The 13,107-nt window shown below is 46.3% G+C and overlaps 1 protein-coding gene across 1 annotated transcript; it reads left to right on the forward strand.

Moving 5' to 3' along the window:
* RELB (RELB proto-oncogene, NF-kB subunit) lies at positions 1 to 11,491 on the forward strand (the record flags this gene model as incomplete). The annotated part of the gene is made up of 9 exons (XM_081335431.1): positions 1 to 408; positions 1,247 to 1,404; positions 2,529 to 2,620; positions 3,324 to 3,455; positions 5,039 to 5,143; positions 5,574 to 5,789; positions 6,253 to 6,321; positions 7,104 to 7,181; positions 8,492 to 11,491. The coding sequence occupies 9 exons, from the start codon at positions 1 to 3 to the stop codon at positions 8,836 to 8,838; spliced, it is 1,605 nt and encodes a 534-aa protein (XP_081191557.1). The 3' UTR covers positions 8,839 to 11,491.
* Positions 11,492 to 13,107: the final 1,616 nt, after the last annotated feature.

Consider the following 13,107-nt stretch of genomic DNA (forward strand, 5'->3'; position numbering starts at 1 on the left):
ATGCAAATAGCTGGAGGGATGAGCCTCTTGCAGAACGGGCTGGAGCCTTTCGGGGTCTCAGGCCCCCCCACCCCGAGTTCCCCCCGAGATTCCTTCCCCTCCCAGCTGTCCCAGAGCCTCAATAATTTGTCCTTGCGGTCCCAGCTGATCTCCAGGGGGATGCCCCCCCTTCCCCTGCCCCCCAGCCAGGACCTGGATGCTCCTTGGTCAGATCCTGGTCCTTTGGGGGGCCCTAGGGGGGGCCCAGAGCCCCTGGAGGATGCCATGCGAGACCCCCCCGAGCTGGTGATCATCGAGCAACCTAAGCAGCGAGGGATGCGCTTCCGGTACCAGTGCGAAGGACGGTCCGCAGGGAGCATTCTGGGCGAAGGGAGCAGCGAGACGAACAAAACGCTGCCCACCATTGAGGTGAGCGGCATGGGGAGGGGGTTGGAGTTAAAGGGCAAGCTCCGTCCATGGGGGAGGGGCTTAGAATGGAGAAGCCATTCTGAATCCAGGTGTGCCCTCCAGGTGTTGGGATAAGGTGGATTGCAAGTTGACTGGGAGCGTCTACTTTTCTTCTGGGGACTGATGGATAAACAGAAAACAGCCACAAAAAAGCTGTTTTTATAAACTGCCGTATTTCCCCCCAAATGAGACCCAGCTAGAAAATAAGCCCGAGCATGATTTTTTGCAGGATGTTCATAATATAAGCCCTACCCAAAAAATAAGCCCCAGTTGAAATTGTCAGCGGTTTACAGAGCCAGCCTGTTGCCCCCAACAATTTAGGTCCTCATTTTACTGACCTCGGAAGGATGGAAGGCTGAGTCAACCTTGAGCCGGTCAGGATCGAACGCCAGGCTATGGGCAGAGTTTGCCTGCAATACTGTATTCTAACCACTTCACCACCAAGGAAGGAAGGAAGGAAGGAAGGAAGGAAGGAAGGAAGGAAGGAAGGAAGGAAGGAAGGAAGGAAGGAAGGAAGGAAGGAAGGGCAATAGTACTTAGACTTATATACCGCTTCACAGTGCTTTACAGCCCTCTGTAAGCGGTTTACCGAGTCAGCCTCTTGCCCCCAACAATCCGGGTCCTCATTTTACCAACCTGGGAAGGATGGAAGGCTGAGTCAACCTTGAGCCGGTCAGGATCGAACTGCTGGCTGTAGGCAGAGTTAGCCTGCAATGCTGCCTTCTAACCATTGCGCCACCACGGATAGTCTTGAACTTTTCTTGGGGGTGGCATCTGACACACCAGGTTGTTTCTCCAGCTGCAGAACTTTGAGGGCATCCCAGAAGTGAAAGTGACGGCTTGCTTGGTCTGGAAGGACTGGCCTTATCGGATCCACCCCCACAGCCTGGTAGGGAAGGACTGCAACAACGGGCTGTGCGAAGTGATCCTGAAGCCTCGAATCAATGCCAGGCACAGGTATCACCCTGTCTTTGGGGTGGAGGGTTTGGGGTTTGGAAATGATGATGACCATTGATTTTGGGGCCTTCCCACCGTTGAGGTATACCCAATAGTATGCCACTGGCCATACCCAAATCCGGCAAGCGTCCTTCATATGTTTTAGTCTCCAGGCCTTTAATCATCTTAGTTGCTCTTCTTTGTACTTTTTCCAAAGATGTTGAGACTTTGATGATTAAAGGCCTGGAGACTAAAACATATGAAGGATGCTTGCCGGATTTGGGTATGGCCAGTCTAGAGAAAAGAAGGACTAGGTTGGGGAACATGATAACAGCATTCCAGTATTTGAGAGGCTGCCACAAGGAGGAGGGGCTCAAGCTATGCTCCAAAGCCCCTGAAGGCAGGACAAGAAGCAACGGATGGAAACTCATCTAGGAGGGAAGCAGCCTGGAATTAAGGAGGAATTTCCATCTGTTACTTGTTGTCCTGCCTTCAATGCTTTGGAGAGAGCTTGACTCCTTCTTCTTTGTGGCAGCCCCTGAGATGTTGGAACACTGCTATGTCTCACTTAACAGTGGAAATTTTGGATTCGATTGTCGTAATTCAAGAACTTACAAAAGGATTTTGCAAGTTCCTTCCTTTCATCATGGACTTTCTGTTTTCTCATATCCTGGACAGAAACTGCTTCAACTTCTCCTCCCAGGATGCTGCTGTAGGGCAATTGCATGCCAAAATAACAACACTCAAAGAAAATTATTCCCCCCACCCGCGCCATCGCTCTGCTAAACACCTAACACAGCACTAGCTTAGGCCCAAAGATATTTACCCGTGCATAGGTAGTAGGGCTGTATTGCTGTTGTCCTCCTCGTTTTCTCATCTTATCCATCTTCTCATCTTTTTTCATCTTCTCATCTTTCCTACCACCATCTCCTATTGGTATCTTACGGTGTATCGCTTGTTGTTTGTATCTTCATGATTTATGACGTTAGCTTACGATTTATGATCTATGACTTATCATTTGCTTGTTTGCACCCTGAGAGCTTGTGCGCCAGAGACCCAGTTCCTTTGTGTCCAATCACACTTGGCCAATAAAGAATATTCTGATATTCTAATCTAATATTTCTAACTGTCCTCTGCTTTGATAGCTTTAACAACCTCGGGATCCAGTGCGTGAAGAAAAAAGACATAGAGGAAGCCATCGAGAAAAAGCTACAACTTGGAATTGACCCTTTCAAAGGTGAGAAGAAGAGCTCGCTCTGCCCCAAAAGTAGCCTTGAGAAGCAAAGTGGGAGAAAGCAATGAAGTCCTCAACTTATGACCGATTGTGTAGCATCTGTTCCAAGTTATGACCTACTTGAAAAAGGCGAGTCCCTCTTTGAGGGAAATGGATGGTACAGAAATGTGGAAATAAATAAATACATACATATTCCTTTTCCTGGTCTCAAATAATGTCACTATGTACACACACACACACACACACACACACACACACACACACACAACAAACACACACACACAATACAACAACCCAAACTCAGGTGTTTTACACAAGCATCTCAGCAGTGGTAGTTCCAAGCTGGATCCTTAATTCACAACAATAACAAATTTCTCAATTTCGCCTAGGCCAGGGGTAGGCCACCTCGGCTCTTTTATGACTCATGGACTTCAACTCCCAGAATTCCTGAGCCATCATGACTCAGCTTGGAAACCTCTCCCTTTCCCCTCAGCGTGGCTGACTCAGGAATTCTGGGAGTTGAAGTCCATGAGTCATAAAAGAGCCGAGGTGGCCTACCCCTGGCCTAGGATGTGCTGAATGAATCCCACGTTAAAAACCACTGTCCTGGGGCCTGATTTTGTTTTTTCTGTATGGATACTACATACGAGTATTCTGCTGTCTGCTATGCTTGGTCCACCTATCCTCTCTTGCTCTTTCTGTGTAGCTGGTTCACTGAAGAATCATCAAGAGGTTGACATGAACGTGGTCCGGATCTGTTTCCAGGCTTCTTACCAGGACTCTATGGGGAAAACGTGGCACCTGAATCCTGTCCTCTCAGAAGCCATCTTTGACAAAAGTAGGTAGAGTTTAAAGAGAAGGAAGAGGCCAAGGTTGATTTCAGGGGAAACGGAAGGAAGGAAGGAAGGAAGGAAGGAAGGAAGGAAGGAAGGAAGGAAGGAAGGAAGGAAGGAAGGAAGGAAGGAAGGAAAAGAGGGAGGGGGAGGAAAGGGAGGGAGGGAAGAAGGAAGGAAGGAAGGAAAAAGGGAGGGGGAGGAAAGAGAGGGAGGGAGGGAGGGAGGGAAGAAGGAAGGAAGAAAAGGAAAGAAGGAAGGAAGGAAGGAAAAGAGGGAGGGTGAGAGGGAGAGGGAGGGAGGGAGGAAGGAAGGAAGGAAAAAGGGAGGGGGAAGAAAGGGAGAGAGGGAGGGAGGGAGGGAAGAAGCAAGGAAGGAAAGGAAAGAAGGAAGGAAGGAAGGAAAAGAGGGAGGGGAGGAAAAAGAGGGAGGGGGAAGGAGACAGGAAGGAAGGAAGGGAAAAACTAATGGCAAGTTATAGGTACATTTTGAGGATGTCAGAAGTTAGGAAGGCAATGCTGTTTGCGTTGCTATTATTTATTGTTTTGGGGGAGTTCTGATGTTGTTGGGTTGTTGTTGTTTTTTTGCAGAGTTGTATGTTCCCTTAAAAAAAACAAAACCCGCCAGGAAATGTGGTATAAAAAAGGGCTGTTTTTAGTGATTTGGTTTTGAAACGGAAAGAAATGAAAGAAAACTGCAGTGAAAATAGCCTTTTTCTTTCTAGTGAAAAACGTGCTCTGAAAAGCCCCCGCCAAGACTGGCGGTCAATTAAAAAAAAGGAACTTTATGCATCATTACACAATTTTTCACTGTTGTCCTTCCCTGTCACCCCTTGAAGTGACCTACACATTAGGATAGGTTTTATTGCCCCCTGAGTGTACTTGGGGGTCTGTACTGAAGTCTGTGCAGGGTTTTCTGCAAACCAACGTTTCCCTGACATGGGTCCAGTTGAGGGTTGGTTTGTGTGTGTGTGTCTCTGTGTGTGTATGTGTGTTTGTGTTTACGTGTGGTGAGTCACTCACAAGGACCAAAGCTTTATTCTTCCAAGTTTTCAGGCTGGAGCCAATTTCCGGAACTTCTCTCTCTTTCCAAAATGGAGAACGGAGAGGGACGGATTCCTTGAGGACGTCTCAAAGGGGTTTTTCCAAGAGGCAACTGTATTATTTTTTTCCTTGGGGGAAGAAGAAGATATTTCACTTCTCATCGAAGAAGCTTCATCCGTTCGGGCTGGATGGAGGCGGCGAGGATGGAAGGGTTAGTTCGGACATCATCCAGCCAGAACGGATGAAGCTTCTCCGAGGAGAAGCGGAACGTCTTCAAGGAAACAACAAACAAAACAAAGGAAGTCCAGTTTCCCAAAAGCAACTTTGAGAAAACCAGGTCCTGGATGACTGAGAGTCTCCATAGATATTTTCCTGAGGATGGGCTCCAGCACGACTCTGAAAGCTCGGAAGATTAAATCTCTGGTCCCAGTGACCGACTCAGATTGCAACGTTATCCTGGGACACATATATTTGTCTTCATCGACTTATGCAAAGCACGGGGGGAAAAAAACCAACCTTAATTCCTTCGCTTTCCCTCTGCACAGAATCCACAAACACATCAGAACTCAAAATCTACCGGATGAACAAAGAACAGGGAAGCTGCACTGGCGGCGAGGAATTTTATTTGCTGTGTGACAAAGTCCAGAAAGGTAATGGGGCTGGCTGGGTGGCTGGGGGAAACTCCAGGGATCTTAAATACCCCTTCCCCATTCTACTAATTTGGTCAAATCAGGTCCCCTCTATAGTTCCAGGCACAGAACATGCTGGCTGGGGAGTTCTGGGAGTTGAAGTCCACCCATCTTAAAGCATGCTGGCTGGGGAATGCTGGGAGTTGAAGTCCACCCATCTTCAAGTTGCTGAGCTTGAGAAACACTGTTGTAGCTTTTAAGAGAAAAGCACCTCCAGTGGGAAAGCTCGTCGATAGCTCTTTGCCTTCATAGCTTTGCTGGCTGAGGAATTCTGGGAGTTGAAGTCCACAAAGCTTGATTTACAGGGCAGCCAAAGAAGGCAGGAGAATTTAGAGTCCTTGAATTTTGGTTCCCAGCCATGCTAATCGTTGCTTCTCTGTCTGCTTTGCAGAAGACATCTCTGTCATTTTCCGGAAAGACGCTTGGGAGGGCAGAGCTGATTTCTCCCAAGCAGATGTCCATCGGCAGATTGCCATTGTCTTCAAGACCCCCCCGTACCAACACCTCGACATCCTGGAGCCCGTGGAAGTGGAGGTGTACCTGCGTCGCTTGACGGACAGTGTTTCCAGCGAACCGTTCCCTTTCACCTACCTGCCCAAAGACACAGGTAAGACAGGAATCGGAGTAGCCGCCTATTACAAGGAATCTTTGACTTACGACCGTTTTCTTTTACTCAAAAGGCGACTGGATTTTTCCTTGAAGACATTTCGCTTCTCATCCAAGAAGCTTCTTTAGTTCTGGCTGAAGGGTGGAGGTTGGAAGGATTTATGTTCCTTGCAGTCATCTGGTTGTTATTACTCTCTCTGAGAGTCGTTGAGGCCACTTGGAGGTTTATCTGTACCCTCAGGGTCACCTGAGTAGTGCAGATAGGTGTGGCACCTTCCTGGAACTGCCAAAAGGACTGTGTTGCAAACAGGTGATATCGTATAGATGGCCTTTTTGACCCCTCTTTCAAACCAGCAGGCCTCTTTGTCCAGAATGTGGACAGAATGTGGAAAAAGCACCTTTGGAGTAGCCCTGACCTGGAGTAGTATCTTTCAGAATAAATGTACAGTTCTTTCTTTACACAGATACATACCGGGTCAATAAAAAACGGAAACAAGGTATGCCTGACGTCCTGGAAGAGCTTTCTGGTTCAGGTGTGTATCCTTTGGGGGTGAAAACAGTGCCACATTGTGCTGGTAGAAATGGGTGGAGATTGTAGCAGATGAGCAGGTGGAGCCTGAGGCAGGAGGGATCAAACACGTCATCAGCCATGAGTCCTTGCGAGCTCGCAAGAGATCTATGTTCAGCCCATCTTGAAGGCCTCTCATATCTCCCGCTCATTTCCCTTGACTGTTAGTTGTCCAGATTCCTGGAAAAAGCTTAAGCTTGTGATAAATCTTTACATTCATTTGAACTGCCTGAATTTCCTGATTTCCCGGGCGCTTGAGAGCAATAACCTGCTCTTGGTTTTTTCTTCTTCTTTGATGTCCAGATCAAATTTTAAACTGCCCAAATGAAGCCACCTTCTTGGCTTTGTCATTGGCCAAAAATACATCATCGTCAGTAGTATCCGACATACCGGCAGATGAGCCAGGCTCTATGTCTCCCCACATTCACACAGGGTGTTGTTATCCACTAAAAGCCTACGCTTGAGCATATTGGTCTTACGCTTCAAGACTCCAGCCCTCAACCTATTCAGGGTCTTCCAAGTAGTATAACAGAGGTTGGATCCTTCAGCCACATCCTCCTTTAGTGTTATTCCTAGCTTGATGGTCTCCTTCCTCCATCTTTTAATTCGGTTTTGTTCTTGCGTACCCTCAAGAATGTTCGTTCTTGACATAAAGCCGTTCCCAGATCTGAGTGGGCAAGCTTGGGGGATGCCTGGGGAAAGCCTGACCTTGGTGCCCTGACATTAATGTCCTGTTCCCGTCTTCAGATCCTCATGGGATTGACGCAAAAAGGAAGAAGAAGAAGCCTGACTATCTGGATCACTTCAACTTGACACCTTCAGTAGGTCAGTGTGTGACGCCTCCCCCCCCTTGGCCAGCGCATAGTAGGACACTATCTCCTAACCATGTGCATTTCCATTAGCTTCAGATCCCAGAATTCCATAGTCAACATGGCCACGGATGGGAATTCTGGGAACTGAAATCTACATAGTTGGAAGTGGTCAAGGTTGGGAAATAACGCATTAGAAACATCTGAAGACCATTCTCCTGTGCTGAGTTGAAGTCCTGCATGATCCCTAGAAAGAGTCTGACTCATGGGCTGGAGAGGTGTTGGGAAAATCCCAGCCTGACTGGAAGGAGGAGTCAAGCAGGGCACTAGCCTTGAATCTTTGTGCAGCCACAAGAGGAATAAGCCTTACTCCCGCTAAGTTCTATAGAAACTTATCTGGTTGTTCCCAAGGGATGGCGGGAGATACTTGTAATATAGGCAGAACACAATAAAGTTGTCACCATGGACCTTCCCCGAGTGGATCTGGTTTCAGGCACAAGCAGGAGAAAATAAACGCCACTGGTGGTCACAGAAATGTCATCAAAGCCTCACCCATATGTTGCATGTAAAAGGGGCTGGTTTTTTTATTGTGTGGTTGCATTGTTTCAGTCAGGGGTGTCAAACTGCCAGCCTGCGGGCCGGTTGCCTCATGCAGAAGGCACGCCCACCCCAGCTCCGGCAATGCAAAAAAAGTCACAATACGTCGCGACAGGTGTGACGCGGTGAGTTTGACACCCGTGGTTTAAGTTAACATCTGAGGTGTGTTGATTCAAAGATTGTTGCCTGTGATACACCGTTTTGCCCAGTTGAAGGTTACAAACAGACAAACAGAAGCGTTTTAGTTCATACAGGTAGTTCTCCACTTACAAGCCTTTGTTCAGTGACTATTCGAAGTCACACTGGCACTGGGAAATGTGATTTACAACCATTTTTCATACTTATGACGATTGCAGCATTCCTGTGATCACATGATCAAAATTCAGGTGCTTGGCAACTGGCATGTACTTATGACGGTTGCAGTGTCCCAGGGTCACGTGATCCCCTTTTGTGACCTCCTGACAAGCAAAGTCAATGGGGAAGCCAGATTCACTTAACAACCGTGTGCCTAACAACTGCAGTGATTCACTTAACAACTGTGGCAAGAAAGGTCATAAAACAGGGCCAAACTCACTTAGCAATGGTCTCACTTAGCAATGGAAAGTTGGGGCTCAATTGTGGCCGTAAGTCGGCGCTGTGCTGTTGCAGCACTGATTTCAAGGGGAGGCAAACCGGAATGGCTAAGTGACCTCTGGATTGCTAAACCCTGAATCCTTGTTTCATTTGCAGACTTCTCCCTGCCCTCTCCGGAAGACAGGGGTTTCCTGGCCAGCATGGACCGCATCACTCTGCCGGACCTCTTTGAGGAATTTGGCCGGTTTTCCGGATTTTCACCCTACGGCGGCCCCAGCTTGAGCGACGTGATCCTGCCTTCCGCTACAAACTACGCAGAAAGAGCGGAACAGGAATTCTTGCTTGATGCTTATTCGGTCCACTCGGGCGTCACCGTCCCTCTGGCGTTGCCCGGGGACCCAGAGCCCAACGGTGTGGCAACCTTGGTGGGAAGCAGCATGTTCCCCAGTCAGTACAAAGAGAATGAAGAAGAACTAGAAATGGAGAACACCGCAGCCGTGTGACAGAAGGGCCGCAGTCTCCATTTTGGACTCAGGAGAAACCAATGAAAGATTTATTTCTGGCTGGCAACTGATGGAGGAAAAAGCTAGTAGTGATCCCTGTGCAAGGAGAAGACGTGAAGAAACAGGAAAAGGGAAGATGATTGCCCTAACTGTGGAATAATGGAAGAGAGACTGCAGAAGTGAGGGGGAGGGACTCCGTGCGCACGTCCCGTTTTCTCTTCTGCGGTTCTCTGCGTATAAAATCGGGGCAGCGAGAACAGGGTGGATTTTTGAATTCCCGCTAAGCTGCAGGATGGTTTCGTTGCGTTTGGCTCCGTGTGATGCATGAACCTAGGCGGAAAAATAATACAGATAGTCCTTGACTTACAACCACAACTGAGGCCAAAATTTCTGTTGCTAAGCGAGACGCTTGTCCAGTGAGTTTGCCCGTTTTTATGATCCATAATAATAATAATAATAATAAAAAAGTTGGAAGGGACCTTGGAGGTCTTCTAGTCCAACCCCTTGCTCAGGCAGGAAACCCTTTCTTGCCCCAGTTGTTAAGCGAACCCCTGCAGTTAGTAACACAGCTGTTAAGTGAATCTGGCTTCCCCACTGACTTTGCTTGTCAGAAGGTTACAAAAGGGGATTGCATGACCCTGGGATATTGCAACCATGATCAATATGAGTCAGTTGCCAAGCGTCTGAATTTTGATCCTGGGATGCTGCAATGGTCTAAGTGTGAAAATCAGTCACACGTCACTTTTCTCGGTGTTGTTGTAACTTCAAACAGTTGCTAAATGAACTGTTGTAAAGCTGAGGACTATCTGTATTTTAGGGCTTAGCATGATGTCAAAGCACAACTGAGGATGGTTGGTCTCTGACAAGTAGCAATCACACATAGGGTTGTATACCACTTCACAATGCTTTTACAGCCCTCTCTAAGCAGTTTACAGAGTCAGCCTGTTGCCCCTCCAATATTCTGGGTCCTCATTTTTACCGACCTCGGAAGGATGGAAGGCTGAGTCAACCTTGAGCCGGTTAGGATCGAACTGCTGGCAGTGGGCAGAATTAGCCTGCAATGCTGCCTTCTAACCACTGCGCCACCACGGCTCTGTTATGCATGCCACTTTTTTTGTACAACGTGTGTATCAGTCACGGAACTGTTTCTTAAAATGTGTGTGCGCTCACGTATTAAAAAAAAACAAACCCATATAAGTGCCTTGGGGCCATGCACAAACGATAGGGTTTCCCCCCCCACACACACACACATACATCCCCCAGGACAGTTAATCTAGATCAGTGGTTGAATATTTCTGGACGTTGTCCTCTTTTAACAGTTTCTGCACACATGACATAAAGGAGAGAAGTGGTTTTACATGTCATGAGGGAATTGCACCGACGGTGCCATGATGTATGTGAGTTATTGTGTGACTTTACTGGATGCCTTTGCCTATACGTATTGCCAGATTTAGCTAGTGTGTCACAAGGATAGTTATACAAGGGCCTTTCAGAGGCTGCCACCACATCGTCTTTGGCTGTAAGGGGAGGGCCCTGATATGCCCATTGAGGACCTCAGTTCAAAATAAATGGGGAGTAAATAGAGATCATCATCACGATGCATGAGACAATATTTTGTTGTGCCTTAACGTACTTCCAAGGAGTCTCTGTATACAGGTAGCCCTTGACTTACCACCACAATTGAGCCCAAAGTTTCCGTCACTAAGCAAGACAGGTGTTGACTGAGTTTTGCTCTGTTATATGACCTTTCTTGCCACAGCTGTTAAGTGAATCACTGCAGTTGTTGTAAGTTGTTAAGTGAGTTTGGTTTTCCTGGCTTGTCAGGAGGTTGCAAAAATGATCCCATGACCCCGGGACATTGCAACCGTCGTAACTCTGAACCACTTGCCAAGCGTCCGAATTTTGATTACGGGACCATTTGACATGCCGCGATGGTCATATGTGTTAAAAAAAAACACTTGTCCTAAGTCACTTTTTTCAGTGCCGTTGTAACTTGGAATAGTCACTAAATGAATGTTGTACGTGAAGGACTACCTGTATTGAGTTACACAGACCTAACTCAGGGTTTCAGGGACACTGCAACCATACATAAATGCATGCCCATTGCCAAGAGTCCGAATTTTAAATGCTGAACGGTCACTAATGAATGGTTAGTGACTATTGTGACTATATACATAAAGAAGCAGCAGTTAGCCCCATTCCTTTGGTGGCCAAAGTTACAATGGCGCTGAAAAAAAGCAACTTATACAAGATATCCCCAGGTCACATGATCAAAATTTGGGCACTTGGTGACTGGCATGTGTTTACAATGGTTTGCAGAGTCCCAAGGTTCACTCAATGCATTTAAAGACTGCAGTGATTCGCTTAACAACCATGGCACAAAAAGTTGTAAAACCGGGTGTCACTCACCTAACAAACACCTTGCTTTGCAATGGATAGTCTGGTCCCCACTGCGTCGTAAGTCAAGGATTACTTGTACGCATGAATCTGTTTTTATATGGAGTTGAGCCACGAACCTAATCTCTCTGACAGTAGTTTTTCGAAAAACGTTTAAATTGTGTTTTTGAGATTCTTTCTACCTGGGAAAATTACAAAGATTTATCTGATGACTTCTGTGTGCAACGAATCATTCTCTTTGTATTCCTAACTATATTTCTTCCCCTCTCTTCAAAGCAGGGTGTTTTAATTTTGAATGGAGGTGATTTTTTTTTTAAGAGGTTTGCTTTAAAGTGGACATTGCTACTGAATTAGTACTTTTAGGTAACGATGAAAAAACAGTTTATAACCCAGAAATCCAGGATGGTGTTTATTTTTCTAATGTTAAAAGTGTGCTATCCCATAACCCATAATAATCATCCACATCTGTCTGGATTTGTTTTAGTTCCAGCCAGCATGCTTTGCATATATTCGGTTCCATCAAAAGGCCTAAGGATTACATATTTGTGAGCAATGCATAGAGGGGGGAAAAACTGCCCATCTTTTTAAAAAAGCCAGATAAATGCCACCAGATTCCAGACTTTTCTATAACTCTTAACAACCTTCTCAGGCTTATAAAGCAAAGGAAAGCAGAAGAAAAATGGTAAGCACAATTGTAAATTCACTTAATAACCACTTCACTTAATGACCAATTGGCAGTCCCAATGTGGTCACTAAATGAGTACCAATATTAAGCCATGGGAAAGATTTATTTATAACACATTGGTGAATTGCCAGACTCCGACAAGACTCTCGATGAATTTCTACAAAGATAATAATTAAATAAAAAAATTAAGAAGGCACAAAGAATACTGCATAATATATCCCAGGCAGGATTCCAGAAGCTCTGCATGCTTTCTGTAATCTTGACTTATAGGGTGGGGCTGCTCAAATGCAATGGGTGGAAAGATTATTGTCTGAATAAGCATTTCTTTTTAAGGTTTCTGGGTTGTTCCTACTTGAAAGCACAGCACTGCCGGGAAGATTCCTGTTTCTGGAGTTCTTGGTGCTTTCTGAGCTTGATGGTTTGGTTGCAGACAGTTCATTACCCAACTAGGTAACAGCATCAGTGTGAGGGAGAATGGGGATTGCTACCTGTTTACAGGCTTTCATTCAGAAAAAAACACGTAAGTTTGCTTACATGCATCTTTCTCCCATTTGCATGCTTTCTGAAGCATGTGACACCCATATGTGGTTCCAATAGAAGAAAGAGAATTCCATGAAGTCCCTGATTTATAGAGATGGGAAGGCCTGGGAAAAAAATGGAAAAAAAAAGTTTTTTTCTGGTTTTTCCCAAATGGCTTTGGGAAAAACGGAAAAAACCTCCTGTTTTCCCCCTCAGTCTCTCTGGTTTTTTTCCAGGCATTCCCAACTCTACTTTATGACCACAATTGAGCCCAACATTTCTGTGGCTAAGTGAGACATTTGTTAAGTGAGTTTTCTTGCCACAGTTGTTAACTTAATCACCCGGTTGTTAAGTGAACCTGGCTTCCCCCATTGTCTTTGCTGATCAGAAGGTTGCAAAAGGGGATCACGTGATCCCGGATACTGCGACCGCCATGAGTCAGTTGTGTCTGAATTTTGGTCACATGACCATGGTGATGTTGCAACAGTCACAAGTGTGAAACACGGCCATAAGTCACTTTTTGCAGTGCCGTTACGATTTCGGTCACTAAATGAATGGCTGTAAGTCAAGTACTGCCTGCATCTGTAGCTCAGGGTTGGATTTTGCATTTTGGAGGTCACAAAAGATGCCAGGCTGGGGAATTCTGGGAGTTGCAGTCCACACATCTT

This window comes from Vipera berus (assembly GCF_964194415.1).
Source record: "Vipera berus genome assembly, chromosome: 9".
NCBI classification, from domain to species: Eukaryota; Metazoa; Chordata; class Lepidosauria; order Squamata; family Viperidae; genus Vipera; species Vipera berus.